Here is a 26,277-nt window from a genome sequence, read left to right as displayed (position 1 = left end):
ATTGCATCAGGCAAGGAGCCTTAAGGCAATCACAGCACAAAGCAACACAGCTGAGAAGGGCACTTGCACACACTGCCTAGAACAGTGCTGAGAGTGTGGTCAATGTCACATACGCAGGGGTGAATCTGGTGTGAGAGCTTGTAATTAACTTCTAACTCTTTATGACTTTTGTGGGGAGGAGAAGCCTGAAAACTTCTTTAAATTGTAACATGAGGGAAAAGGTTAATATCCACTGCTGCAGAATCATAAGGCTGATGTCACTGGAAGGATTTATGACTGCTACCTGCAGAATGCTAATTCCTTCAGACAGCTCACTAGTGACAGTCTCTCTGTGCAGTTCCAGTGCTGAGCCATCAACAGGACTCTGGGACCAAACCAAGCAATCAAAGTAACTCAGGAATGGACTATCCATGCCCAACCAGTCTGGGGCAGAGATATGTGGCTAGGGATGTGGTTAAACACACGACCCTACATGTCTATCATGTTTCTGGCCACCGACCTCTACAATCACTGGGAAATGGTCAGGGGGAAGTTCTGTGCTATGAGAGCGGTGAGGTGCTGGAACAGCTGCCCAGACAGGCTGTGATGCCCCGTCCATCCCTGGAGGTGTTCAAGGCCAGGCTGGATGGGGCCCTGGGCAGCCTGGGCTGCTGTGAAATGTGGACGTTGGTGGCCCTGCATGGCACAGGGGGGTTGGAGCTTCGTGATTCTTGAGGTCCCTTCCAACCCGGGCCATTCTGTGATTTGTGAAATGATGAAGCTGACACACTGGCTTGAATCTGATGGATTGAGGATTCACCATATGAGAGCATCACCTGCTGGCCATATCAGAAGCTGGACAAAAGACAACATGAGCAGCTGCTAAAGCATGGGGGCTGCCCATACAACTGTCTGATACTGTCCAGGCGTGCTGAGACTGCAAAGCTTGCTCCAAGATGAGGCAGAGACTGTGGCCTGAAACAGCAGCACACCTTGCTAGAGGACGCAGTCCTCTCCAGTGATAGCAGTTTGATTACATTTGGCCTCTGCCTTGGTCTGAGAGGGTGAGACATGCATCAAAACAGCAAGAGGGCTAAGGCAGGCCTAGCCAGTGCCAAGAGTGAACCAGGCAAGTAGCATCAAGGTGCTCACCAAGCGGCTGCCTACAGCACACCTCATGTCACTGAGAGCAACCAAGGGACTCATTGCACTGGTGCCATGATACAACGCTGGGCAGAAGAAAACAAGATGGAGCTGTTTTAGATTCCACTTGCCATATAACCCAATGGGGGCAGGCCTTATTGAACTCCAGAACAGCATTCTAAGGCCTGTTCCAGCACCCTGTCATCCTGACTGTAGAGAAGTTCTTCCACACGTTAGTAAAGAACTTCCTATGGGCAAGTTTTAGGCCATCTATGACTACTTTTCTTTGCTGATGCCCCATCCCTGCAGGCACTCAAGGCCAGGCTGGATGTGGCTCTGGGCAGCCTGGGCTGCTGGTTGGCGACCTGCACACAGCAGGGGGTTGGAGCTGGATAAGCACTGTGCTCCTTTTCAGCCCAGGCCGTTCTGTGATTCTATGACAGAAAATTCCAGAAAGTGAAGCCTGGATGCGAGTTTTTTAGATGCCAAATTCAAGCGACATCGCCGCCAGCCAATCAACGAGCTTCTCCTCCTCTGGCCGCCAAATAGAGAAGGGCCCTCGATGGCTCTCCATTGGACGCCGAGAGGGAAGGGCTGACCAATGAGATGCGGCGGGTGGGCGGGCTGGATTCAAAAGGACGGCGGGAGGGGAGCGGCGCCATCTTGGGGCCGGGGCTGGGATCTTCGGCCCCTCAACCTCGGCCCTAAGCGAGGGGTAGCGCAGCGCTCCGTTGTGTTCGTCTCTCTTCTCCATCCAGCCGCGAGCCATGCACGTAGCGGGCTTCGACTCGTCAGACGAAGAGGCCGCCGAGGAGGAGGAGGAGGAGGAGCCGGCGCCGCTGCCGCTGTCCTGGTGAGGAGCGGGGCGGGCGCTGTGGGGTTCTATCGGCCCTGTGCGGGAGCGTGCTGTGGGATGTGCTGTTCCCTCGGTGTTGTACAGAATCTCTCTTTAAGTGATCAGCGTAGTGCTGCTTTTCTTTTTTATATTTTTCCGATTACTTAACGTGCGGTCTATCTCCTGACAGGCTTCCACTGCCTCCTGCCTACTCCTCTGCGTTCCTGGCTGTGTGTTCCCTGCCAGGTAAGCAGCACTGCTGAAGTCTGTGGGTGTGTTTGAGCTGACGAGAAGAACTATCTCGTAGCCCTAAATTCTATTTTCTGTTATTTGGCCGAGTGTCTTCCAAGTAGTATCCTTCTAATACTTGTAGGGAGTATGTAGACAGGAGGGGGGACGGCTGTTTGTGAGGGTGGATGGTAATAGGACAAGGGAATGGTTTTAAAGTGAGACAGGGGAGGTTTAGGTTGGATATGAGGAGGAAGTTTTTCAGCCAGAGGGTGGTGAGGCACTGGCACAGGTTGCCCAAGGAGGCTGTGGATGCCCCATCCCTGCAGGCATTCAAGGCCAGGCTGGATGTGGCTCTGGGCAGCCTGGGCTGCTGGTTGGTGACCTGCACACAGCAGGGGGTTGGAGCTGGATGAGCACTGTGCTCCTTTGCAACCCAGGCCATTCTATGGTTCTATGATTTAAGATACCTTCAATAGGTGGTGCCAGTACTGATGAGAATCCCACAAAAACACCTGCTATCATGTACACCAGAAATAGTTGCATTTTCATGTTAAGCTACATGAGCTGCTCCTTTAAAAGATGTTCAACCTTTGAATGCTAAACTGCAGTGCAGACCTGCCAGCGGAGCTCTTGTACAGGATTCTGTACCCATGTTTTCAGGGTATGCTTCCAGAGGTGCACAGTCCTGGCACCAAATGCATTCTGATTTATAATACTCCAAATTTTTCATCTCTAAGGTGTACAATAGCTTAAAACATTGAGTGACATTTAAAATCCTGTTCCATGACAGTTTAAACACCATTATTTGCTTAATACTGCATTTTGCACTAGCAATCCATTTGCAGAACCAAGAACTGTTGTGGGGATGTGGCTTTGGTGCTGAGGGGAGGGTGCCTGCTTTGCTCTTCTGTTGTAGCAGGCATTTATGAAATCTCAGGCCATAATCAGCATTCATCGTTTGTTTTAGGTTGCAGGTTTAAGGACATTAGAAGGAACCTTCAGAAAGATATCGGTGAGTCTTCTGTTCAGAGCCTGTTTGCCCCACATTGCCATGGAATGGGTAAGAACAATGTGAGTGAAAAATGAAGCAGAAGATACTCTTACAGGCTTCCTTTGACTTGGAGTCTGATGGAGCTGCTGTTCACCTAACCTGGGCAGGATATTTCCAGGCTGGAGCAATGCAGCTATCTTTGTATTGCTCCCAGTAACTTGAGTTCTGTGAAGTCACACACCATGTGCAGGCCAAGAGCATCTCCAGGACAGTTAGGACTGAGATGAATTACAGAGCTGTTATCTCCCCTTCCCAGTGGAAACTGTGAAGAGGATAGAAAAGATGAAATACTGTAAAAAATCTGTGCTTGGGATTCAGCTGTAAGGGCTAGAAAAGGCTAGACAGTTGGACAGTTATAGCTGGAGATGGAGTAGAATCATGCTTAAGCCAGCAGTGGTTAGTAGGACTGTTTTCAGTGCTGACCTTACTTTGGGTGAGCCTTGTCTGCAGGCTGATTCTGAACTGAGAATTCCTCCTGCAGGTTATCTGAAGACAAGTGTAGGCAAGACTCAACAGAAATAAATGCTGCTCAAAGCAAAATTGCTAACTTCTGTTGTCTTAACTTCAAAGGCTAAACGAGGGGATTGGTACCAAGTAGCAAATCTGTTCATGCTTAAGCTTGATAGGCTTTGTTTGTTTGCTTAATCTGTTGGCAGACGAACTAAAGAGCTGTGGGACACAGGACGTGTTTGTGCTTTGTACCAAAGGAGAGCTCTTAAAATACCGAGTGCCAAACCTTATAGATGCCTACCAAGAGTGTGGGATCTGTGTGCACCACTATCCTATTCCAGATGGAGATGCTCCTGACGTCACCACCTGCTGCACAATTCTGGAAGAGCTCAGAAGCTGCCTGGAAAGCAACAGGAAGACAATCATCCAGTAAGTTGTGGTTCCTTCACCGAGTCTTCCTGCACGACCACCTGAAATGGAACCCTGTCAAATGACAGTCGCTTTGGGGTTAGCTCAAGCTGTGAAAAACTTCTTTCACCTCTTGTACCCCTTTGGAGCTGACTTGGCCTTTCTGAGATCTGTTTCTCCCTCTTTCCCCTTCTCTGTCCTGCAAATGCTTCAAAATGTGTGCTGACTGGTACCGTGCTGCTCCTTGTGGCTGGGCTGGTTGGATATCAGGTCTGTAGGAGGAGTTGTAAGTTAAAGCAGACACTGTCACAGGATAACGTACCCCAGGCTGTTTACCAGAGGCTCATTGGGTCCTAGCAGTGCTAAATTCATTTTAAATTGCATAAGACTTGTTGAAAGTTCTATCTTTAAGCATTTGTAGCTGAGCTCAGTGTAGAGAAAATGAGCTTTCCCAGATCCATGTTCCCTGAGATCCTGCTGACAGCTTCCTGCACAGCCAGCCACTGAAGTTCTCGGACTTCTCACTGTTGCAGAGGCCTGCTGTTATCATTAACTCACAGCTGTTATCAGAACCTTACCCTGGAGCAGGATTTAAGGAAATGGAGACCTCTTCACACCTTCTGTTGACCTCTTGTGCCTTTGGGGCTGTTACCATGAACGAAGAGGAACTTTAAAACAGCACATTCTCCAAAGTGACAGTAAAAAAGGAAGCTCTGGAGAATAAATGGAGGATACTCAGTATTTCTAGAAGTAATTACAAGACTTTCTTGGACTACTGCTGCTCTTGAATATATTGAGGCAGGAGCTGTATCTTACACTTGTGTATGGGGGGCTGAGTGTTGCAGTGTGCCACAGCTTGCTGTAACCAAACCTTCTCTTCTCTTACAGCTGTTACGGTGGCCTCGGACGCTCCTGTCTCAGTAAGCAGCTCTTAGTGCCTGATTAACTAACCTGATTTAGACCTTTGTTCCCACGAGGCACCACTGCTTAAAGGTGCAGCAGTCAGATGGGACAAAGGCCATCCAACTCTGTTTGGTAAAAGGTCCAGCAGATGTGTTATCTCTGATATGGCGGGGTTGGCTTTGCCTAGAGTGGTTTTCACAGAATAAAGCAGTTACTGTGCCAAAGCAGTGCTGTGCAGAGCAAGAGGTGCTCAGCAGAATACATGCTTGCCTTTCCCTTACAGTAGCTGCATGCCTCCTGCTTCAGCTTTCGGATGTGGTGACACCTCAGCAAGCAATAGACAGCCTCAGAGAATTAAGGGGATCTCGGGCAATACAGACAGTCAAGGTAATGGGACTGCAGCAGGTAACAGATGGTTGAAACAAGTGGAGAGTCTGGACAACCCTTCCTTCTGCTTCACAAAGGGATCCCTCCACCTCTTGGAGGTGTTTCACATCTGCTGCCCCCACCTCTTTCCTGAGTTTGAGCTGCCTCTGGCATTTTTCTTTCCTCCTGTTGCCAGCCTGGTCTGCCTATACTGAATTCAGCACACGTCCTGCTTGTCTGCTCTCTGCCATCATTAGTAATCTCTTGCTTTCTCATCCTTATCCCTGCTCATAACTCACTAAGCTGTTGTCCATCTTTCTGTTGTCCTCATTCTCTTCTGTTTAATTTTTCTGCCTCTCTCTTAAATCTTTCTAACTCATCCTAACTGTAGCTGCCACGTGAAAGCCCAAGCAGTCTTTCAAGAAGTACCCCTAACTTTATTTTCAAACCCTACATGGAGGGTCTTAAGCTGCTTAACGGCTGGGTTTCTGTTCTTCTTGCTTTGATGGATTTTGGCTACTCTTGGGCCAGCAGTTCATACATAAGTTATGCTCTTACAGTAGTTCTGTGTACAGACAAGAGAAGCTGACATTGAATCAGTTTGCAAGGCAGTAGCTTCCAAGAAAAAAGGAGTTACCTGAAGGCTGTCTGCCAGCTCTAAGCCTCTATGGAACCCAAATTTAATTTGAGCTAGTTGTTGAAAATCAGTTTTCCACAAGCCAAGAGGACAGATGAGGGAGCAGCTTGCATCCTGGGTTGAAGGAGGTTGGGGTGGGAGTAGGAAATATGAACAAATGTTATCATTTGAAGCCGTCGCTTGGGTTGCTCTCTCCTTTAGCCTCTGATCATTAAATCTCATATTAAACACTTGGATATTAGTGCTCCAAATGATGTATGGGTTGACATGACAGCTCTTAGCACAAACTGCTGGGTCTCATTATGCTGAATGGAGGTTGTTTGGCATCATGGACTCTTTGTGGAGAGAGCAGAGTTCCTTGGTTGGCCCAAACAAAGCAGCTTTGATTTCTAACATGGAACTCCCACCTTCCTAGACTTACCTTAAGCTCATGTGTCCTTTCTGGCAAGCGTGGGACCTGAGCTAAGATCCGTCTCATTTGTCCAGTGGTTAAAAATATTCCAGAGGATTTGGAGTGAGCACAAGACAAAAAACTATTTAAACAGAGTTGGAGGGTGCTGCTTGAATTGTGGGGAGTCAGACAGCCTTTTAGGACAGGCTGTACCTGCTCAGAAGTACGCAGTGCTCCTTACAAATGTCACTGTGCTTTTTCAGCAATACAATTATATCCATGACTTCCGAGGGAGTGTAGCTGCACAGCTGGAAGCACAGGGCACAGCACAGAGGTTGGTGTCACAGTGAGCGTGTGCTGGAGTGGCTTTGTCTGCGCGGCTGTGGCAAACACCTGGACAAGGCAGCTCATCCCAACCTCAGTACCTGCTTGTTGCTGCTGCCTCTGTGCCACCGCTGCTCGCTTTCAGATGCGTGTCAAGTGTTGGGGCTGGAGGCAGGAATCTTGATGGACATAGAGCTTCTGCATCTTTTTAGCAATCCTTTGTACTCACTGCCTTAAAATGCACTGAACTGTTTTGTGTTCATTACTGGTGTGGTGCTGACCTGAATGCCTAACAGGCTTCTTCTCAACACAAGGACAACTTGAGCGGAGTCACAGAACGGCCCAGGTTGGAAGGGACCTCGAGGATCACGAAGCTCCAACCCCCCTGTGCCATGCAGGGCCACCAACCTCCCCATTTCACAGCAGCCCAGGCTGCCCAGGGCCCCATCCAACCTGGCCTTGAACACCTCCAGGGATGGACGGGGCATCACAGCCTCTCTGGCAGCTGTTCCAGCACCTCACCACTCTGTGAAGAATTTCCCCAACATCCAAACATAGACTATCTGATGTTTAGCATCTCTTGGCACTGTGCTGTCACTACACTGGTGTGCTGGCCTCTCTGTGTTGATGTTCTGTGCTTACTGCATGGAGGCAGGGCTGGGCTATCAAAGCTATGACTGAATTTCATTTGTGTTTTGTCTCTGTTTTTATGTAGCATGAGAACTGGGACAAGTGTTGGACATGCAGGTGGAAACAAAACCATCTGTAACCCTATGGCAGCTAAGTACAGACTTGGAATGCCAATAGGCTGCCTTCTACTTTAGTGTGTTGGGAGAGGAGAAGAGACAAATGTACTTCTAGCTACAGCCTTGTTTGTAAAATGTAGCTATATGTAATAGATACGTAGTAGATATATAGCTGTGTGTAATTCCTCAGTTCTGGCACACTTATCTGCAGCAGCAGGACAGACTCAAGCCAAGCATTTTGTTCCTGGGGGCAGCTGGAAGCTGAAGCTCACAGTAGAACCCCATTAGGAAGTTACTCTCCTGCTTTCACTTTTGGATTCCCACATGTAAAGCTTTACTGTTTTATTTATCGAGGAATATTTTGCTTCTGTGCAGCTGAGTGCACAGGATTATGGCTCTGCTCCCTCAATGTTTCCTATCACTGCCGTTTCAAATGGCAGTAAAGTGAAGCAGGAAAAAACAAAGATGGTCCAATAGGAACCATTGCATGGATTTCCAAAGAAACTTTCAACGTTGTTTAGCAAAAAGCTCAGAGTTACAGCTTAAGGGAAAGAAGTCTTTTTTTTTAACACAGAAGAGGTGGAGTACAGCTTGGAGCAGTTTGGGGTGGGTTGGAATAGGAATTTGGAGGCACCACGTGAAATACAGCAGAATTTTCCAGCGTGTTTCATCTTCCCCCCCCCCCCCCATACACACACACACATCCTGTGAGGCACAGCTCACTGCCTCTGCCACCTTTCATTCTAGGCTATGGAAGTACTCAAAAAGCAGCCAAATTAATGGGAGCCATTCAGTGGCTGTTGAAGATGCCAAGTCCCCAGTGCAGGAGATCTGTAACACCTGGGTTTCTACCTATTTTCTTCCACTGTGCAGACTTCTGCAGCCACCTGTACGTTGTGCTATTAGATCCAGCACCTGGGGGACTCAAAGGGAACAAATAAACTACTTATACAAAACTGTGTTGCTAAAACTGGAAAATTACTTCATTTTCCTCAACAGGTAAATGCAAAAGATTCTTCTTATCACATGGAAGCTGTTCACAACGACCATTTACAATGCAATGTTCCCAGCCCCGATCACTGTTCATCTGCAGAGCCACAAAAACACAAAAGCAGGGAATTGGAGCTTCCCTTCTCAGACACAACTTGATTCTGTGTTCTGGTTCTAAAAGGTATGCAATGATCCCAACAGATGAATTTAAAGACAAAACGAGGCACCAATAAAAACAAGCAGTTCTGAATTTGAGACTTTATTTATTGCACTAAGGAACAGCAGGGCAGTTTCACAATCTCTCCTTTGAGAAGCTCTGTGGTATTACTCTCAAGCTCAGGAGTATTTTCACCGTTGGAACTGATAAGTGTGCATTTATCCATGTGTGAATAAGTTTGCTAATGGTGTCTGTGCACGGACTGTAAACAAATCATCAGATTCACTCCTTTGTGGACAATGCAATGTTTCCTATCACGACGACACGCCTGTGATTACAGCAAGGCTAGCAGCTGGTGAAAATACAGAACCATGCACTGACAGGGAAAGGTTACCAGATAGGAAAGGGAAAAAAGAACAGAAGTGCTGTTTCTGCAGCTGTGTCCCTTCATCTCTTCAGACTGACATCACCTACAGGCAGAGCATGGCACACTGGTCCCCCCAGCCCGTGGCAGTACAGCTGATGGCAGTCAGAGGGATGCAGGGCTGAAGCCCAAAGGAACTGCTGTGCTATGGCTGCTCAGTTACAAACACCTATCGAGGACTACGGCTGTTCCTTATGGAGTGCAAAGTCAAAACCCAGTAATCTTTATACTAATGTAATTCCATAATTTCAGTGTCCCGGTAAAATATAAGAAAACAGTCTTTCCACAAGTATAAAATGTGGAAATGTTTTAAAAATAGGGGAGTCATTGTTTGTAAAGCAAATGCGATCATCAGGTTCCGTATTTAATCTTGGTACGACGTGGTCGCTGTAAATAATCCATGGTTTGTGGCTTTTGCATGCACTTAAATGGAACAAAGCTTGCCGAATGTCTTCTTAAGAGCTCACCAGAACGTAAATCATGCTGAAAAATAAGAAGAAAAATAACATTCAGGTGTGTGACTTTCATAAACGTTACACGTTGAATTATGGGGTCTCAGAGGAACAAATCCGTGTGAGGCACATGGACGGGGACCGGAGATGTGACACAAACACCAGAGGGCACTGCGCAGGATGATGAGAACTGATGCAACAAGCAGATGAAGCAGCACCGTACAGGGAGCCCTGCAGCACCCCTTGCCCACATCAGCACTCAGCAGCTGTGTCCCATTGCCCAGACACCCATCAGCTTTTGGCCTGGAGGCAGGACAAGGCAGAAGGGAGCTGTGATGGCTCCTGTGGGTCCCCTCCCTTTTCACTCTTGGAATGAGTGCCACCTTAAAGAAAAATCAGTTCTAATGCCTACACAACTGAGAAGTGCTGCTGCTCCCATTTCTTCATGGACACACAGGTCTGGGTGGGGAGGGTGGCATTCAGTTGTGCTTAACAGAAGAGAGGCCTGGAGCTCTCCAGTCGTTCTAATGCCCAGATTCAAATGAGGAATTCCAACCAAATTAAGACTCGTGTTTTATAATGGAATATAAGGCACTGTGTGAATTATTTCCTCAGGCAAGTTGGCGTTATTTACATTGCTGAGTTCAAAACTTCTCTTGGCACTGCACCCAGCCTAAAAGAGCAGACTAAAGATGAGACAGAGGACAGAGGAGCAAACTTACCCATATAAGTAGTAAAAAAATGATAGAAGGTAGAATGCTAATTTGCACCATCCTTCCTTCTGGCAATAGGCTAAAATGTCTGCATTCATGATGGTTGTAGGATCATACAGACCAGGGCCGCTCATCACAGGTCTACTCATGTACCTGGAAGCGACACACAATCAGTTTTGGGGCACCAGCAACGGTAAACATGGCTTTGTGCCCCCCGCCCACCAAGCAGCACAGCACTGCAATGAGGAGCTGCAGCCCACAGCCCCTCACAGGAGACTGCAAAGTGCAAAGTGCAAATGCAGGAGGCCCCAGCCAACCGTGGGCACCAAAGAGTTTCTGACACACAGACCCAGGAGCTGCCCCCAGCCTTAAAGCAGGCCGAGCTGTGGCACAGCAGCTGGCAACGGGACGTTTGTTTATAAATGAAAAACAGCATTCTGCCAGTTTTACACGTGGGATTCCTTATAAAGGGTTGGAAAAGGTGGAGAAGGGATCACTGCAGCACCCTACGTAGCCTGCAGCCTTGAATCGTTGCTACAGTGCACGCTGTGTACCAGAGCAGAGCAGCACTCACACAGGTCAATGCAGAATGATCCCGCAGCTGTGGCTTAATGCAGGCTGCTGGCAAACAGCCACCCTACCTCCAGCCAGGACCAGCACAGCTACATCCACACAGGGAAAACTGTTTTGCTGGGTTGTTTCAACCTCCTGCAGCTCCCTGCACAGATTCCATCATAGAATCACAGAACGGCCCGGGTTGGAAGGGACCTCAAGGATCACGGAGCTCCAACCCCCAGCCACAGGCAGGGCCACCAACCTCCCCATTTCACAGCAGCCCAGGCTGCCCAGGGCCCCATCCAACCTGGCCTTGAACACCTCCAGGGATGGACGGGGCATCACAGCCTCTCTGGGCAGCTGTTCCAGCACCTCACCACTCTCACAGCACAGAACTAGCAGCAAAAGGAAGCAGGGCTGCCATTCCTACCAGCAGCCCACGCCGTCAGTATGCAGCTTCAGTGCACTTCTGTCACATCAGCTGCCACTGCTGCCCAATATGGGGTTCTTGCACGGCACAAGGGAATACAGACAAGGAGAGGAAGCAAAGCGATGCTTTTTATTTGATAGCCTGGATGTCAGCTTTCTCACTGCCACCTCAGGAAGCATCCTTACTTGCTGCAGACACAGAACACTTAACAGGAAGCACTGCAATGAGTTACAATTAACGTGAGTACACAGACACCAGACTCATCAATATTACCTCCAAATATGATAAGCCAACAAAGGCATATTGAGACCCAGTGTAAGCCACTCTGCTGCACAGAGAAACATAACACAGAAGAATGCATGGATGAGGTACTCTGGAAGTACAAGCTGGAAAAGAAAAAATACGAGTTAGAAGTTTGGATAACTCGAAACAAAACGTGCATTGTTTCATCTATCTTGGAGGTAAGCCTTTGTTTAAGAAGTCTTTTAAGGATCACTAACAAGACTGCAGCAAGTGAAAAGAGCAACTAGCAGGACATGCCTTGCTGTTTTCACAGGATATTCATCAACTGAGAAGAAAGCTTCACAAAATGAAATGCTCAGAATAAGAGATCTCTATTGCTTCTGTTAGCTTAAGCACACTGTGAACAGAGCCACGTTTTATACGTGGCCTCCGTAACAGAAGAGACAGAGATATTTCTGCTCATGTAACAGAGGAACATCACCAAGAAACACGTGCTACGAAACGGTTTGGAGGCAAAAAGATGTTTTATGTTTTCATATCGGAATATCGAAACAAAGCTGTCAGACAGATGTAATTTTCAGCTTCCAACTGGTGCCAGGATGGCATCTCCAAGGCCAAGCTGTGCCCACCAGGTCAACACACAGCCAGCTTCGGCCTCCTCCTCCCGCACCTGGCGTGCATGCTTGGCAGCATCATGCTTTCCAGCAGGAGCCCACAGAGCTAACTATCAATTACTATGACACCACAGAAGCATGAAATGCCAGCAGCTATTAGTGTTATTAATAGGAGTACTATGGAGGGCTACGTGGAGTAAATGCATGCAAAGGGCCAGCAGAACCTTGCACCCACCCTGAGACCAAGGCACCTCAAAGCGGTATCGATTCTCTTTTATTACACCATCCAGAAAGAAGCAAATCTTCCCACCTAAGGAGCACTAAAGCATCTCCTCTTGAGAAATACTGCATTTCTAGCTCAGATTTCAGCTGTGTGTGCCTGCACTCACACACACAACACATCCTGCTCTTCTTCCTTTGCATGCAGGACTGCATCAGTGCCACACTGTTCTGCAGTTCTTGTTTGAAAGCCCCAAACCATCTCCCTCGGATTCTGAATCCTCCCAAGGAACATCCTCACCACCTGCTGCTACGTTCTGCTTCCCCAAGTGGCAAACACCAAACAAAGTGAAAGCACAACAAAACCAAGCTGTCGTACCTGAAAGGTCTCAGCAAGGTGTCTGTGCCCAGCCCCTTCTGGGTGTACTTACCAGCTACAACTTGGCTCTATTTATAGTGGAACAACAACAAAACCAGTGCTGCTCTGTGCAGCAGCCTGTTTACCAGCTCTGAAATCTGTAGTTGATTTCACTACACCTTTCAGAACGTATTTCTCTTTACTTTCTCTATTGGATCCTACTCCCACAGCAGGACAGCTCTCTTGCAATGCTCCACAACCCTCCCCAGCTGCTCTTACCACCATTTAGCAAAGCCCTTCAAGAGCCCAGCTCTTCACTTCCAGTTGTTAACCTCCTTCCACAACAAATCCCAAGTTAGTCACTATTTCCAACGAAGCCATCATATAAACAACCACCACATGCACGTGGGTTAGCAGAAAGTTAATATTTGCTTCAAACATGCACACTGTAATACATTAAAAGGTTGCAGTAACGACATAATGCATCAATGCAATGAGAATTTGCCTTCCCCCACACTGCAGCAGGCCCAGCAAGGGAAACTGTTAGATGCACGGCTACCCAGGCAGCAGTGCTCTGCCTATGGCCTCCTGCCCTTCACTTGCTGACCATTTACATCCCACACATCTGACACGCACTCTCCCCCCCAGCTACTATAAAATACATTTCCCTCTGGATAATTTACCTGGCTCTTCAAAACACAGCGAGTTGCAGTGCAGGACTCACTTCTGCACTGCCCCAAACCAGGCTAAAAGAAAAAGCCATGGGACACGGGGACAGAAACACCTGCTTTACCAAACCCTGCGCTCTTGAACGAGCTCCCCTCGTGCTCCTGGTTACAGATACAAGCAAACAGTTTGCCTCCAGTGCTTCTCCTAAAGCAGGGAGTATCAGAGCTGCATCCCTGAGTGTGGAACACCAAACAAAAAAGCGAGGATAACATGTATTGTGTTATGGCCACCTCAGTCATAGAACGGCCTGGATTGGAAAGGGACCTCAAGGATCACGAAGCTCCAACCCCCCTGTGCCATGCAGGGCCACCAACCTCCACATTTCATAGCAGCCCAGGCTGCCCAGGGCCCCATCCAACCTGGCCTTCAACACCTCCAGGGATGGACGGGGCATCACAGCCTCTCTGGGCAGCTGTTCCAGCACCTCACCACTCTCACAGCACACAACTTCCCCCTGACATCCAACCTCCATCTGCCCTCCCTCAACTCCAAACCATTTCCCCTTGTCCTGCTGCCATCTCCCCTTTCCAAGAGCTGACTCCCCTCCTGTCTGCAGGCTCCCTTTAGGCACTGCAGGCTGCACTGAGGTCACCCCGCAGCCTTCTTTTCTCCATGCTGAACAAGCCCAGCTCCCTCAGCCTGTCTTTGTAGTGGAGGCGCTGCAGCCCCCTGCTCATCTTTGTGGCTCCTCTGGACCCTCTCCAACAGCTCCCTGTCTTTCCATACTGGGGGCTCCAGACCTGCACACAGCACTGCAGATGGGGCCTCACAAGAGCAGAGTAGAGGGGGACAATCACCTCCCTGTCCCTGCTGGCCACCCCTCTGCTGATGGAGCCCAGGATACCATTTGCTTTTCAAGCTACAAGAGCACGCTGCTGGCTCATGTTAAGCCTTTTATCCACCAGGACCGCCAGGTCCTTCTCTGCAGGGCTGCTCTCAAGGACTTCTCCTTCCAGTCTGTATGGATTCCTCTGGCCCAAGTGCAAAACCTTGCACCGTGCTGTGTTGAACTTCATTGCATTCACCCGGTCCCACCTTTCAAGTCACCTCAACCCTCAAGCAGAAGTGGAATTTCTTCACTCAGTGCTTGATAAGAACTCATCTCTAACAACCTCAGAGCTTCAGCAATGGCAAGATTAATTTCAACCTGAGGTTACTACAACAACCCCCAGTGGCAGGGGTTACATCTGGATGATCTGTAAGGTCCCCTTCAACTTAAGTTATCCTCTGATTCTAACCCGCAGGACACACAAAATGGGCATGTAACAGTTTTCCTCACTTGACAGAGAAGCTAAAGCAAGCAAAATTGTTGGGCACAAAATATGGGAATCCACAAAGCTGTGAGAAACCCCACGGAACAAAAACTGAGCAGATGAGCAGGCAGACAGAATGAAACATCTCAGGTATAACGGATGTTCCTAACGAAATGAAAGCGGCGTTAAAAATGAAACTGAGAAGCAGTACACACCTTTAATGCAATTTTGACTCTTTTAATCTTTTTGACCCTTTCAACTGTCTTTGTGCCGAAAACGTAGAAAGCAGATTGAAAGAGTGTTAGTGGGACAGCTGACAAGATCACCACAGATCAACAACAGTCAGAACACTCAACTTGAAAGCACAGAAGAATCAAAGAGTTTCCGCTACAGTTCCACCAGGCTGCTCAGCACAGATGCAACTGCTGTTCCATTCTAACAAGGTAACAGCAAACACAAGCACTTCACACGGACACAGGAAGCAAAATCTTTAGTGAGCAACTTACGGGATTGAGCGTGTTGCATTGGTCGATGGGATTCTTGTAATCTGTCTTCAACTCATCAAACGCTATAATCTGCAACAGAATTGGAACAGCTGCGATTCTACAGCCCGGAAGCAGAAAGACGTTCGATGAGCCAAAAGCAACGCGTGGGCACAGGGCCGCACTGCCAGCGTTACTTCCCAATAGCTTCTAAAGCACCAAAGGCTCCCATCCCGCCCATCCCATCCCATCCCATCCCCTCCATTCCCTCCCGGCCTGGCACTGCTCCCCCAGGCCACGCCGTGGAGCCGCTCCAACCCCCGGGCTGACCCCGGCGGCTCCCCTCTCCCTTCTCCCCTCCCTCACTCACGTGCCAAATGGCGAAGAAGATGAGCGCGGCGGTGAGCAGCAGCGCCAGCATGTAGCAGAAGGCTGCGAACGTGAACGCCATGGCGGTGGCGGCGGGCCGGGCGCGGCGCGGGGGCTGCCGGGCGCGATCATTCACTGCCGGGGCCGGGCCGCGCAGCCGCTGGGCTATGGCGCCCCCTGGTGGTGCCCGCCGGCACTGCTGAGGTGGCGGTGGGCGTGGCCACGTGAAAGTGGGCGTGGCCACGTGCGCGGGCTCGGTGGGAGACGCGAACCGGCAGATAGGAAAGAATGAGAGCGCGGAGTGCGCGTGCCCGCAGCGAAACGGGCTCACAGCGCTTCCGATCGGCACAACCTGGAGCCAGAGGAAACAGCAAAGGGATGAGAAAACAAACGGCTGGAGGAGAAGTTCGGATATATTTCTCCCATGGGCTCGTGTAAGTGTCCCTGCAGTTTTAATGATGGCTCCCTGCAGTAACAATAATAAATGCAGGGTCACGCGCTGCAGTCACTTCTGGGCAGGTGCTGTAATGAATGATGGACACAAAACTAAACTGGTGATCTTTGCCAGAGCGTGCACAGCATTCCTCTGCAAGGACCTTGTCCGGAGTAACAGAGGGCAGTAGTTCTGTGTGACAAAGGCTTGTTCAGTGAAGGGTGTGTTGTATTACGGATTGGCTTTTTAAAACACCAATGGAACGAAGAGCAAATTCTGTAGAAAAGGCCCAACCTGGTTTTCATTTCGCTCATTTGTTTGGGATTTCAAAACACACAGCAGCCACCTCCTCAGGATTAGAACAACTTCTTCCTTGTATGAATTATAAAAGAGCCAAGAAAACAAGATGAGGGAAGCACAGCAGTGATCTGGAGATGGCCTGTAGATTCTAATACATCTTCCTGGACTCACTGAGTTTAATCACAGAATCACAGAATGGCCAGGGTTGGAAGGGACCTCAAGGATCATGAAGCTCCAACCCCTCGCCACAGGCAGGGCCACCGACCTCCACATTCAATACCAGACCAAATTAATCCTGATTGGAATCACAAGGGAAAATGTCAGTGTGTGTCCATCCTAAATCCCTCCGAAGCATTTGTTCCTATCAGAGAACAGACACACGATCAGCCATAACTGAGCGCTTACAGTCTGGTCACAAGAAGAGTTAGCTGAAGGAAGTCAGTCCAGTTGCAGCTATCAAGGAGGAATCTTACACTGCTAAACTTAGCAGTAAAAATGTGCAGACTTCCACAGATTAAGACTGAACTTATTGGGTATGTAAAAAAAAACCTGTTGTTTCTCTGCAGCTTAGAAGGGGCTTTCCATGTACCTCTTTCAGTGTGGCTGAGATCCCACTTCTGCACAGCTTACATGCACACGTGAGAAGAAAAAACATAGAATAGAATCATAGAATCCTGAATGGCCTGGGTTGCAAAGGAGCACAGTGCTCATCCAGCTCCAAGCCCCTGCTGTGTGCAGGTCGCCAACCAGCAGCCCAGGCTGCCCAGAGCCACAGCCAGCCTGGCCTTGAATGCCTGCAGGGATGGGGCATCCACAGCCTCCTTGGGCAACCTGTGCCAGTGCCTCACCACCCTCTGGGTGGAAAACTTCCTCCTCATATCCAACCTAAACCTCCCCTGTCTCAGTTTAAAGTCATTCCCCCTTCTCCTATCACTGTCCACCCATGTAAACAGCCGTTTACGAGGCAGAAGAACATCACTGCTCTCACTCACCCCATTGGTGCACCAGCAGACAGCAGGAGGCAGGATGCTGGTTCACGGCTCACTCTTTGATCAGGAAGATGAAGAGCTCTCTGAACTTGTTAGCACTCATTTCCTTCCTTGGGCAAACATCCTTTCCTGTTGTGATCATTAACTCATCCTTGGCCTCAGCCATTCTGTTTGTGACCATGTAAATAAATGATAAAAGTTAAACCTTCCTTTGCATGTGACAGTAAATCTGAAGAGAAACAAGGATCACGACTAAAGCTCAGTTTTAGACCTCAGTGCTGCTGGGCATCTCCCCACAGCTCATCATGAAATCCACCTGTGGCCTCAATCCCTCCAGCAGTTCCTGTTAGATGGCACCAGTTTCCTTCTAAGGAAGGAATTTCCTTCCAATTTCCTTCTTCAGCCCAATGCTAAATGCTCAGCCCGCTCTCCCAGAAGGATGCTTTGTTCTCCTGTTAGTGGCTAGCTATACAAACCAAAGCCTGCAGAATATCAGTGTGAGTGAGCAAAGGGACCAGTGGTTGTTTTCTCAAAACTCTTCTATAATATAGAATCCTAGAATGGCCTGGGTTGCAAAGGAGCACAGTGCTCACCCAGTTCCAACCCCCTGCTGTGAGCAGGTCACCAACCAGCAGCCCAGGCTGCCCAGAGACACATCCAGCCTGGCCTTGATGACTTTTTAACAAATGGAGTTTTCCAAAACGTTGTGCACAAGTTTAGGTGCAGCAGTGATGTCTGAAGATCACGTCCTCAATCCTTAGCCCTTCAAAGAACAGCTTTAAATTCTGATCCCAATATCAACTACTGCAGCTCTCTCAGCTTGAATAAACAGAAGCAGAAACCACATGTGGGCTTAGAACTTTAAAATGGCATTACACCTGGTATGTAATGATAACACTAAAAAAATCCACTGCTAATTAGTAGAAACAGAGTCACCATTGGATATGGGGTTACAATTTGATCAAGCTAAAATAAGCTGCCTACCAGGGCAAATCTGCTCCTCCAGGTGTAACGTTATCACTGCCTCAAGGCAGGGGACATGCATGAAGCAGCCAGAAGATGCGGCCCAGTTATCAGAACGTCACACTTCCCTCTGCAGCTCTGAGAGTCCCAGCAGATGATATGCAACATGCTTGAAAATGTGGGAGGGGGAAGTCAGTGTGGGACAAGGGAGACTTCTGTCTCGTTGTTGTCCACAGACATCCTGCAGGGCTTTGAGTACGGAACCCTCAGGTCCAGAACGTACTGACACGCTTAAGTCACACTAAGCAGGATTTCCAAAAGCCTTCATCTCCATCTCAAGTCCTTTCAAAGTCTTGCTTTTGATCTCTCAGGCTATATCCATATTACCAAATCAGCTCAAGGCTCTACCAGCTCTAGAAATTCAACCCCCTGCTTGTTCATAAGATGGAAGTGCTGCTCCGCAGTGCCCCAGCTCAGCAGCAGGTCTGCCAGCAGCACTCACATGCAAGGAGCAGGCTGGGGATGGCTGCCTCACTCTCCACATCTGCCTCTGCAGCCCGTGCAGACAAACTCATGGAGCCTTAAGATTCAAGACCTTGGGATTAAACTGCAGAAAGGAGAGCAGCTGCAGCGACAGCACAGGGAATACAGACAAAAATAGGAAAAGAGAAAAAATAGACAAAGAGAGGAGAAGGGGGAATGGCTTTAAACTGAGACAGGGGAGGTTTAGGTTGGATATGAGGAGGACGTTTTTCAGCCAGAGGGTGGTGAGGCACTGGCACAGGTTGCCCAAGGAGGCTGTGGATGCCCCATCCCTGCAGGCATTCAAGGCCAGGCTGGATGTGGCTCTGGGCAGCCTGGGCTGCTGGTTGGTGACCTGCACACAGCAGGGGTTGGAGCTGGATGAGCACTGTGCTCCTGTGCAACCCAGGCCATGCTGTGATTCTCTGAAAAAAAGTTCTCTGGAAAAGGACAGTGGCTGTGCTCCCCTCACAGCCAACAGAAGCAGGCTTATGTCAGCCTATCCTTGAAACCTGGGTGCCTAAGAAAAGAAGGGCTGTTGAGTGGATGCATCTCTTTTGTCACTCTTGCAGTAATACAGCTACACAATTCCTTTTGTGCTTCTGAAGCAAACAATTGCACATTCACAGCTGGAGGTAGGGTATAAATATTATCTCTCACTCATCCCTCGATCCAGCCATCCTGCTGAATTAATCACGTTCACAAATCAATCCAGGATTTGATGCTGTCAGAGCAGATGGTGAGGCTGTGTCTGTGAGGCAGCACAGCATTCTTCCTATCATCCAGCAGCGGATATTTAAACTTAAGACATTATTTGGAAGAAATGCTAAATCTCTCCCGTTCCTTATTCAGTTCAGTTAAGGGCACTGACCCCTAACTTTCTGCTCTACTTCTGCTCCATAGGGATTTAGGAAGCATATAGGATGGCCATTGCCCCCTTCCCCTTCCAACTGAACATTTTCTGCCCCATTTTCTTCCTCTGTTCTCTTTTTTTTTTCTCCCCTCAGAAAAGAGGTGACAACAACAGATGCTGGACAGTGTGGGATTTCAGGGCTGCTCTACACTAATTGTAGAGCAGAGTGCTGTAGAAAAGAGAAGCTGCATTCATGCTCCTAGCAGCCTTTCATGGCATGTAACAGCAGGAACAGCCTTGATGGGACTTCCCCACCGCAGCAGTAAATTTGCCATGAAAGACAGCCCCGCTGTTTTCCCAGTGTTCACATCTGTTCTGCATTCAGTGTCTTTCTGGCTGATAATTGCTCTCCTCTCCCCTCTGCCTCCTGCTGAGGAGCTGCTGGAGCTGTCAGAGGCATTTCAGCTGAGCTCAATCACGTTCTGCATGCGATGCCTCACTTAGCACCAAAGGTGAATGAGGTTAACCGAGGGGATGTTTGCTGTCCCTGAAGGAATGAAACAGCACAGAGCAGCCCAGAGGAAAGAAGCCCAAACCAACAAGCACAAAACCAACCATGCAGATTTTACTACATCTATGCACATGTATCAAAATTCACTTTATGGATCCACTGGAGAAAAGACACAGAACCCAGACAGACCATGGCGAGGCTGCAGCAGACACCTGCCATCCCCACAAGACTGCACAGCCTCAGTATCACCAAAAGGAACAGCAGATACAGAAGCTTCAAGGGGTAACAGTGGCCAAGTTTGCTTAACTTCTCAATATAAAGTTGGAAAACAAATGTGTTGCCCAGAGATGTGGTGGATGCTTCTGTCCCTGGAGGCTTTCAAGGCGAGGCTGGATCAGGCCATGGGTAACCTGAGGGAGCTGTGGTGCCCCTGCTCGTTGCAGGGGAGCTGGACTGGATGGTCCTCAGAGGTCCCTTCCAATTCTAAGGATTCAGTGATTCTAAGAGATCTCCCTAGCAAGCTCATCTCAGACAAGCCATCTGTTGACAAATCTGGAAGAGAAAACACACAGCCTGTACGTGACATTCAAGCAGATTTGTATCACTGCACAGAGGTTCTCCATTTTGTTCCTGATTCCTGCTCTAGCTTTCACTTTAATAAGCACTCAACTGACCTTTCCATATAACTATTACAAGCCAATGACCTTTTCTGAATGGGAGCAGCTGCCCTTCACATCTCTGTATCCTTCTGCAAAGCTTTTTAGTCAGCTTTTATCATCTTGATAACCTAGAATTATCAGTAAGCTATGCCTACATTTTCTAGTTAAGCACCCTCAGTGAACAAGGAACACCACAGGGCTGCCCAGGTCACCTCCTCCCAACGCGAGAGCTTTTTATTCCCATCTTTTCTTTCTTCTTCTCTTTCATCAGCTGCTCTCGAGAGCCATTTCTGTTCCACAGCAGCTCAGCCAACTTTCTCAGAGCTGTTGGCAACAAATTCTGTTGTAACATACTCAGGTGACCAGGAAGCCATTCAGAAGCCAGCTGTGCTGAAGCTGCTGTGCATGACCTCCATCACAGCTGTTAAATTCACCAGCGATTGCGTGCACCTGAGAAAGAAGGGGTTTACTTCTATCATATCTGAACTGTGGTCCATTAATTCTGTTTTTCAGCACTGGCAGAAGTGATGACACGTCAGCTACTGACACTGAATCACCACAACTATTTTCAGCAGCTTTTTCAACAAGTAGGAAAAGGAAAAAAAAAATTCTGAAGAGGCATTCTGTCCTCCTTCCTGCTGCTGCCCTTCATAATGGATGGAAAGAGGAATTCTTACCCTGAGAAGAGCCAGTGAGGAAGCACAGTGGACACTAAACACCACAAGACAAGTTCAAAGCAAGTTCCAGGTTGCTGGGAGGAGGAAGGTCGTGGCTAACATTAATGACTTCCCCCTTTCAGGTAGATCCATGCCCTCTGTGCTACTTTGCAATTAAAACAGGGAAACAGAACATCTTAATTAAACATTTTATTTATACCACTACAAGCACCATGCTTAGCAAAAAAGATTTGGTTTAAAGTGAACATGCAATATGAACTAGCAGAGACTAAACAGCATATGAATTTGTACTGGTTACTGGTATGCTCATGGAACTGCTGGGTTCCAAGACTGGCCGTGAATCCCTCCCACCTTTTTGCCACCTGCAGCACTGATGCCAACATGGACAGACCACAGTGCACGAGGCACAGTGAGCCTGGGCCACACAGCAAAAGCAAAGAGCCTCAGTCCTCATGTCACAGCACAGCTGTGCTTCGCAGTCACTGGTTGCACGTATCAAAAGGTGTGACTCCAAAAGTCCTCGCAAGCACAGCGACACGAGGAGTTGTCAGCACCCCTTGCTTTTGCATGTTTGACTCAGATCCCCTTTGCTTGCTTAACTTTATTTCTGGACTATTTATTTTACAGTTAAAGGTACAAAAATGGAATCTCGGTACAAATACACAAGATGCTCCTTTGGAGAAGTGGAAAGGTGTCAACATCATCATTATTGCCTCCTCTGAAAGCTCAAAACAGCGTTCATGATTCTAGAAACACACTTGAACCATCAAATATCAGCATTTACAGTTAAAAAAATCTGAACGTTACAAGTCCATTTTATGGGTTGCCATGCAAATTCATGCTTTAATTCAGTTTACCATCAATGAGCAGAATTACAAGAGCTGTATCCCAGCCATCTAGTCAATACTGAAAGCAAAACTGTGGCAGAAGTCTCTTTATGAAAGACCTTAAACTCTTGGCCAAAGATTTTATGGCCAATTCACAAACTCCTGAAAAATAGGAGCTCACAATGGAAAATGCTGACTCTCAGACCTTTCAGCTACAAAGGCTCCCATAGGCTGCATTATTTAATTTATCTTGTTTGAACCATCATTAGAGATCTGAAAATACAAGACAAGCACGTGGTGTCAGGTAACAGCAAATCACAGTCAGAATATACTGGCCTTCTGAACACAGACACACCAACCTCCCTCTGATCTTAAAGGGGGAGGATTAAGGAATAGACATAGATAAGGTGGGACAAATAACAAAGAAAAGCATTTGTGCGGAACAGATTTGGATATCATCAATGTCTTTGCTTAACCAAGTATTAGCATTACCTACATCTCAAGGGCCTGGGGCAGCACTTGGCAGATAATCGTGCCAAAACACTGGAAACAAGAAAACAACAAGCCTAGAATGGCAAACATCCTCTGTGCATTCTTCCTTCGAGCACCTGCAGCTGCTTCCTCGCTGCCACAGCTCAAAGCAGGGAAGGAGCCACAGCTGTGAAGCAAGGCTGTTACAAAAGTAATACTAGCAGGCTGAGCAGCATCAATACCACCTTCCCCAAGAACGTGGGCTTTAGCACTAGTTTGCTTTCTGCAAGACTCAAAGGGCAGCATCTAAGGCAGAAATCCCTAAGTGGAAGAAGCAAGAGCACTCAAAGTGAACAGTAAAGAACTCCAAATGAAGAGCTCCACTACACGGACATGATCTCAAGTAGCAGAGGTTGTTCAGCAGAAGGCGGAGCGATGCAGAGATGCAGAACCTGCTTCACTCATCTGACTGCAGCAGCTCCTTCCTTCTCCTTCTCCTCCTCCTCCAGTCTCCTTTTTACAGGTGTTTTTGTTGAGACCTGTGCAAGCAGCAGTTGGATGTTGGCAGCCCAGCAGTGTACGAAATACAGTAATAAGAGCTATTGATCCAGTTTTCCCAATCAAAAAAATGTCAAGTTGAATATTTCAAGTGGCAAATTTTCTTCAGCCACGCTGCACTTTAACAGGCCTTACCTGCAGCACAACACCAAGGAAACAAGACTTCTGCTGCCTCAACACTGATGCCATCACTGACATCATTCTTCTAAAGTTAAGTCTTACTTACACAACGTTTGTTAAGAAATAAAAGGTGGTAGTAGAGAACGATCAAGCAGTTTCATAGGCAACATCTTTTTTCGTCCAGGGAAATGAAATTGGTTTTCCAGTTCACCAGAGAAATTGTATTTTCATTACAAGCATTTCCTTTCAGAACTGAAAGATCAATTTGATTGAATCATTCTAACACTTATTTTGAAGAGCTCCTCTCAAGTCAGATCCACATACAAAGAAATGAGCAGTAACATCAAACTAAGAAATCTATCCACACTGAGGACCTCTGCAAATCAATCCCTTGTGATCTCTAAGGAATTAGTGTTAGAACACTAACAACATATGCCTACAAACAAACAAAAAGACAAAACAACCAGACCTTCATTTGGCAAAGGTTTCACAGCATGAAATACTGGCCTCCAGATTTAACAACTCGTCCCTCCTCACCAAGCAGAGCTGGTAGGGCAGCTGTGTTTTAAGATACGTTACCAGCAGGAAGCTGCTCTTCCACACACTCACTCAGCAGCACAACAAACACGATAAGACAGTGAGATGCTGTCACACACCAGCACTCCTCCTGCCACTGCGTTGGCTGAACACGACGTCCCACAGCAGGCAGCTACTCTACTCAGTATAAAATGGCTCTGTAAAAAGGTCATTTATAAAAGTTACACACTATTTGCACATTAGAATCTTGACTGTTTCAAAGAGATGAACCGTAAGTCACTGAAAAAAAAAATAATAAATCAAATCCTGTATGCAAAAGCTTTCATCTGGAATGTAATTCTGACTAACAAGCAGTTAAGAAAATTAGAGACTGTCATTAAAATAGTGAAAAAAGCTACGTGTGGCCAACTCGTATAACAACAAAGATATAAATCAGTACCATGAAAAGCTTCAACCTCCTGGACTCCTAGGAACAGAGCAGATGACTGGAATTGCTCAGACAAGGAGGTCAGCTCCTGTTTTACAGATGTCATCTGCAGCACTAGGCACTAGGAAGGACGTTACTTGGATTCTTTAACAAAGGTTTTTACCAAATTTGTATTAAGTGGCAGTGTAAAATTCTCAAGTCCTTTTAAAGCTAACAAATTAAAGGCACACAGTATTCACAGGTGTTTGTGTGAGAGGAAAGGAGCAAAGAGGTAAACTTCTTAACAGTGTAGCAAGTTAGAAACGCCAGACGTCTGGTGTGAGAGGAACCAGAGTCGTAACTCAGCCCTTGGTGATCTTCTAGTCCCTGTAAGACTGCATCTGCATGAGAATTGGACAGTCCAAGCCCTGAAATTTAGTGACTGCCTCAGTCAGCTGAGGAATTACTGGAATGACAAGAATGAGTTCCAAGAATTTGAGGAAGTTCACGTGGACAGAACACAGAGGGATAAATGGGTAGGTCTGCTGTACAAGGATTCTGTCTGTTGAACACTAAATGGTTTAAAAGTTGAGAGGACATCATAAATTCTGACAATAATGACAGTACACAGTTTTTGCATATAAATGGCTAGTACACGTCGTAAGGATGCATTTGTAGCTCAGAAAGTTAGCATCAGCTTCCAAATTATGCCTGTATATAAACTCAGAACTGAACTATTTTAGTTGTAGAAATATTAGTCACAAGAGTGCAAAAGGATTCCCTGCAGAGGAGTATTCCCTTTTACCAGGTACACGTAAGGAAACATCTGCAAAGATTTGTTACTTCAAGGAGACAGACCTGCTATTCTTTGCACAAACTTTGCACAAGAGACATACTGCAGGAAACAAGATGCAAACACAGTGCATTCTTAGCTGTAAGAATTCATGTCTGGTTCCAGTACGATCAGGATGGTACATAAATACTCATTGCAGAGGTTTTCTTAATGGAAGAAGCCCAGTTTCTCACGCAGCCATTCTTCGGTTAGATCTTCTGTATTTCTTATTTCAAATACCTAAATAAAAATCACATTGCAGAAATATTTGTGCTGCTGGTACTTGGAAGAGATAAGGATACAATGCAAGCAATACCTTTCCACATCAGTTGTCTAAGCTGTACAAAACAGTAACCAAGAGTTCTCCTTTGCTTTCCTGAATGCATTGATTACTATTCTACAGTAACACCAGTGCAAGACTGACAAAGGATGTCAATACCTTGACAACAATTCTCCAGTTCCTATTTCTAGACTTCATTCTTGTTCTTAAAAAAAAAGCACGTGACAACATTTGCTACATTTTAAACTTGCTCTGAAATCACACCATCTCACACAGCACTCCTTAAATATCTCAGCAATAGGATGTATTTCAACAGCAGAAATTAATTTAACCTCTAGGTTGAATTAAGATCCAAGTTCAGGAAGCGTGCTCGTAAGCCCAGCATACAGCTGTTCTGAAGTAAAGTCACAGCATCTAATAATAGGTTTGTCCTTACAGAAAGGGGCTCATGATACCTCAGAAGGCTCACAGAGAACCAACCCAAAGCTGCGTGCAAGTCTTCAGCTCTCAACAAAGCCTGGAAGCAGCAAACGAGACCAAAGTAGCCAGGGAACTCTTCACATCCCCTACGTGCAGGTGATTTAGAATTTGAGCTTTAACACCCTTGAGAGGGTAAGCTAATTCTGTACTGTCCTTGAGATGCCAACAAGCAGGTTATCTTTTCAGGAGATTCAAGCAAATGAAATCAACAAGCCTTCAAGAACATTCCCCTAGGCAGTGAACAAGGGGAGTATTTCACTGCACTCTACTGTTCCTGTTCTGACAAGACTGAAAATAACTGATTTAGTGCTGAAATAGCTTTATGTGGCTAACTGCATAGCTGCAGAAAGCAAGCTAGGGCCAGCAGAGCCACCAGCAGAGCCACCAGCAGAGCCACCAGCAGAGCC

General features: G+C 47.4%; 3 protein-coding genes across 7 annotated transcripts in view; 1 reads left to right on the top strand and 2 right to left on the bottom strand.

The window, feature by feature from the left end:
• Positions 1-1,769: 1,769 nt before the first annotated feature.
• On the top strand, positions 1,770-9,533 carry CDKN3 (cyclin dependent kinase inhibitor 3). Of its 4 annotated transcripts, none has more exons than XM_042866671.1 (8): positions 1,770-1,975; positions 2,148-2,203; positions 3,156-3,200; positions 3,896-4,118; positions 4,986-5,017; positions 5,284-5,387; positions 6,658-6,728; positions 8,464-8,544. In XM_042866671.1, the coding sequence occupies exons 1-8, from the start codon at positions 1,890-1,892 to the stop codon at positions 8,465-8,467; spliced, it is 621 nt and encodes a 206-aa protein (XP_042722605.1). In that variant the 5' UTR covers positions 1,770-1,889; the 3' UTR covers positions 8,468-8,544. The 4 variants fall into 4 exon arrangements, with proteins under 4 accessions (XP_042722605.1, XP_042722596.1, XP_042722577.1 ...); XM_042866662.1 differs by lacking the exon at positions 8,464-8,544 and adding an exon at positions 7,033-7,057; XM_042866643.1 differs by lacking the exon at positions 6,658-6,728 and having other exon boundaries at positions 8,464-9,533.
• Positions 8,701-15,562, bottom strand: CNIH1 (cornichon family AMPA receptor auxiliary protein 1). The gene is made up of 5 exons (XM_042866685.1): positions 15,454-15,562; positions 15,108-15,176; positions 11,459-11,571; positions 10,210-10,353; positions 8,701-9,518 (listed from the first exon to the last, which is right to left on the bottom strand). Exons 1-5 carry the CDS (start codon positions 15,532-15,534, stop codon positions 9,491-9,493), a joined length of 435 nt encoding a protein of 144 aa, XP_042722619.1. The 5' UTR covers positions 15,535-15,562; the 3' UTR covers positions 8,701-9,490.
• Positions 15,563-21,533: 5,971 nt separating this feature from the next.
• The window catches only part of GMFB (glia maturation factor beta), an 11,454-nt gene continuing 6,710 nt past the window's right edge, over positions 21,534-26,277 (bottom strand). For both annotated transcript variants that reach the window (XM_042867274.1, XM_042867266.1), the window contains exon 7: positions 21,534-25,350. In XM_042867274.1, coding sequence (XP_042723208.1) covers positions 25,279-25,350 — 72 coding nt within the window. In that variant the 3' untranslated portion in view covers positions 21,534-25,278. The remainder of the gene's footprint in view (positions 25,351-26,277) is intronic.

The sequence above is a fragment of the Lagopus leucura genome, unplaced genomic scaffold, assembly GCF_019238085.1.
Source record: "Lagopus leucura isolate 7727_CA_CO unplaced genomic scaffold, USGS_WTPT01 Super-Scaffold_1, whole genome shotgun sequence".
In the NCBI taxonomy this organism is placed as follows: domain Eukaryota; kingdom Metazoa; phylum Chordata; class Aves; order Galliformes; family Phasianidae; genus Lagopus; species Lagopus leucura.
This window is presented reverse-complemented; position numbering and strand designations above follow the sequence as displayed.

What these genes read in the sequence shown, in the direction of transcription:
- CDKN3 (XM_042866643.1), top strand. Translation starts at nt 1,890, where the DNA reads ATGCACGTAGCGGGCTTCGACTCGTCAGACGAAGAGGCCGCCGAGGAG. An exon ending in GCGCCGCTGCCGCTGTCCTG is followed by an intron (nt 1,976 to 2,147) that starts GTGAGGAGCGGG and finishes ATCTCCTGACAG; the next exon opens with GCTTCCACTGCCTCCTGCCT. An exon ending in GGCTGTGTGTTCCCTGCCAG is followed by an intron (nt 2,204 to 3,155) that starts GTAAGCAGCACT and finishes CGTTTGTTTTAG; the next exon opens with GTTGCAGGTTTAAGGACATT.
- CNIH1 (XM_042866685.1), bottom strand. Translation starts at nt 15,534, where the DNA reads ATGGCGTTCACGTTCGCAGCCTTCTGCTACATGCTGGCGCTGCTGCTC. An exon ending in TTGGCTTATCATATTTGGAG is followed by an intron (nt 10,354 to 11,458) that starts GTAATATTGATG and finishes TGTCGCTTCCAG; the next exon opens with GTACATGAGTAGACCTGTGA. An exon ending in TTTTTTTACTACTTATATGG is followed by an intron (nt 9,519 to 10,209) that starts GTAAGTTTGCTC and finishes CTTATTTTTCAG; the next exon opens with CATGATTTACGTTCTGGTGA.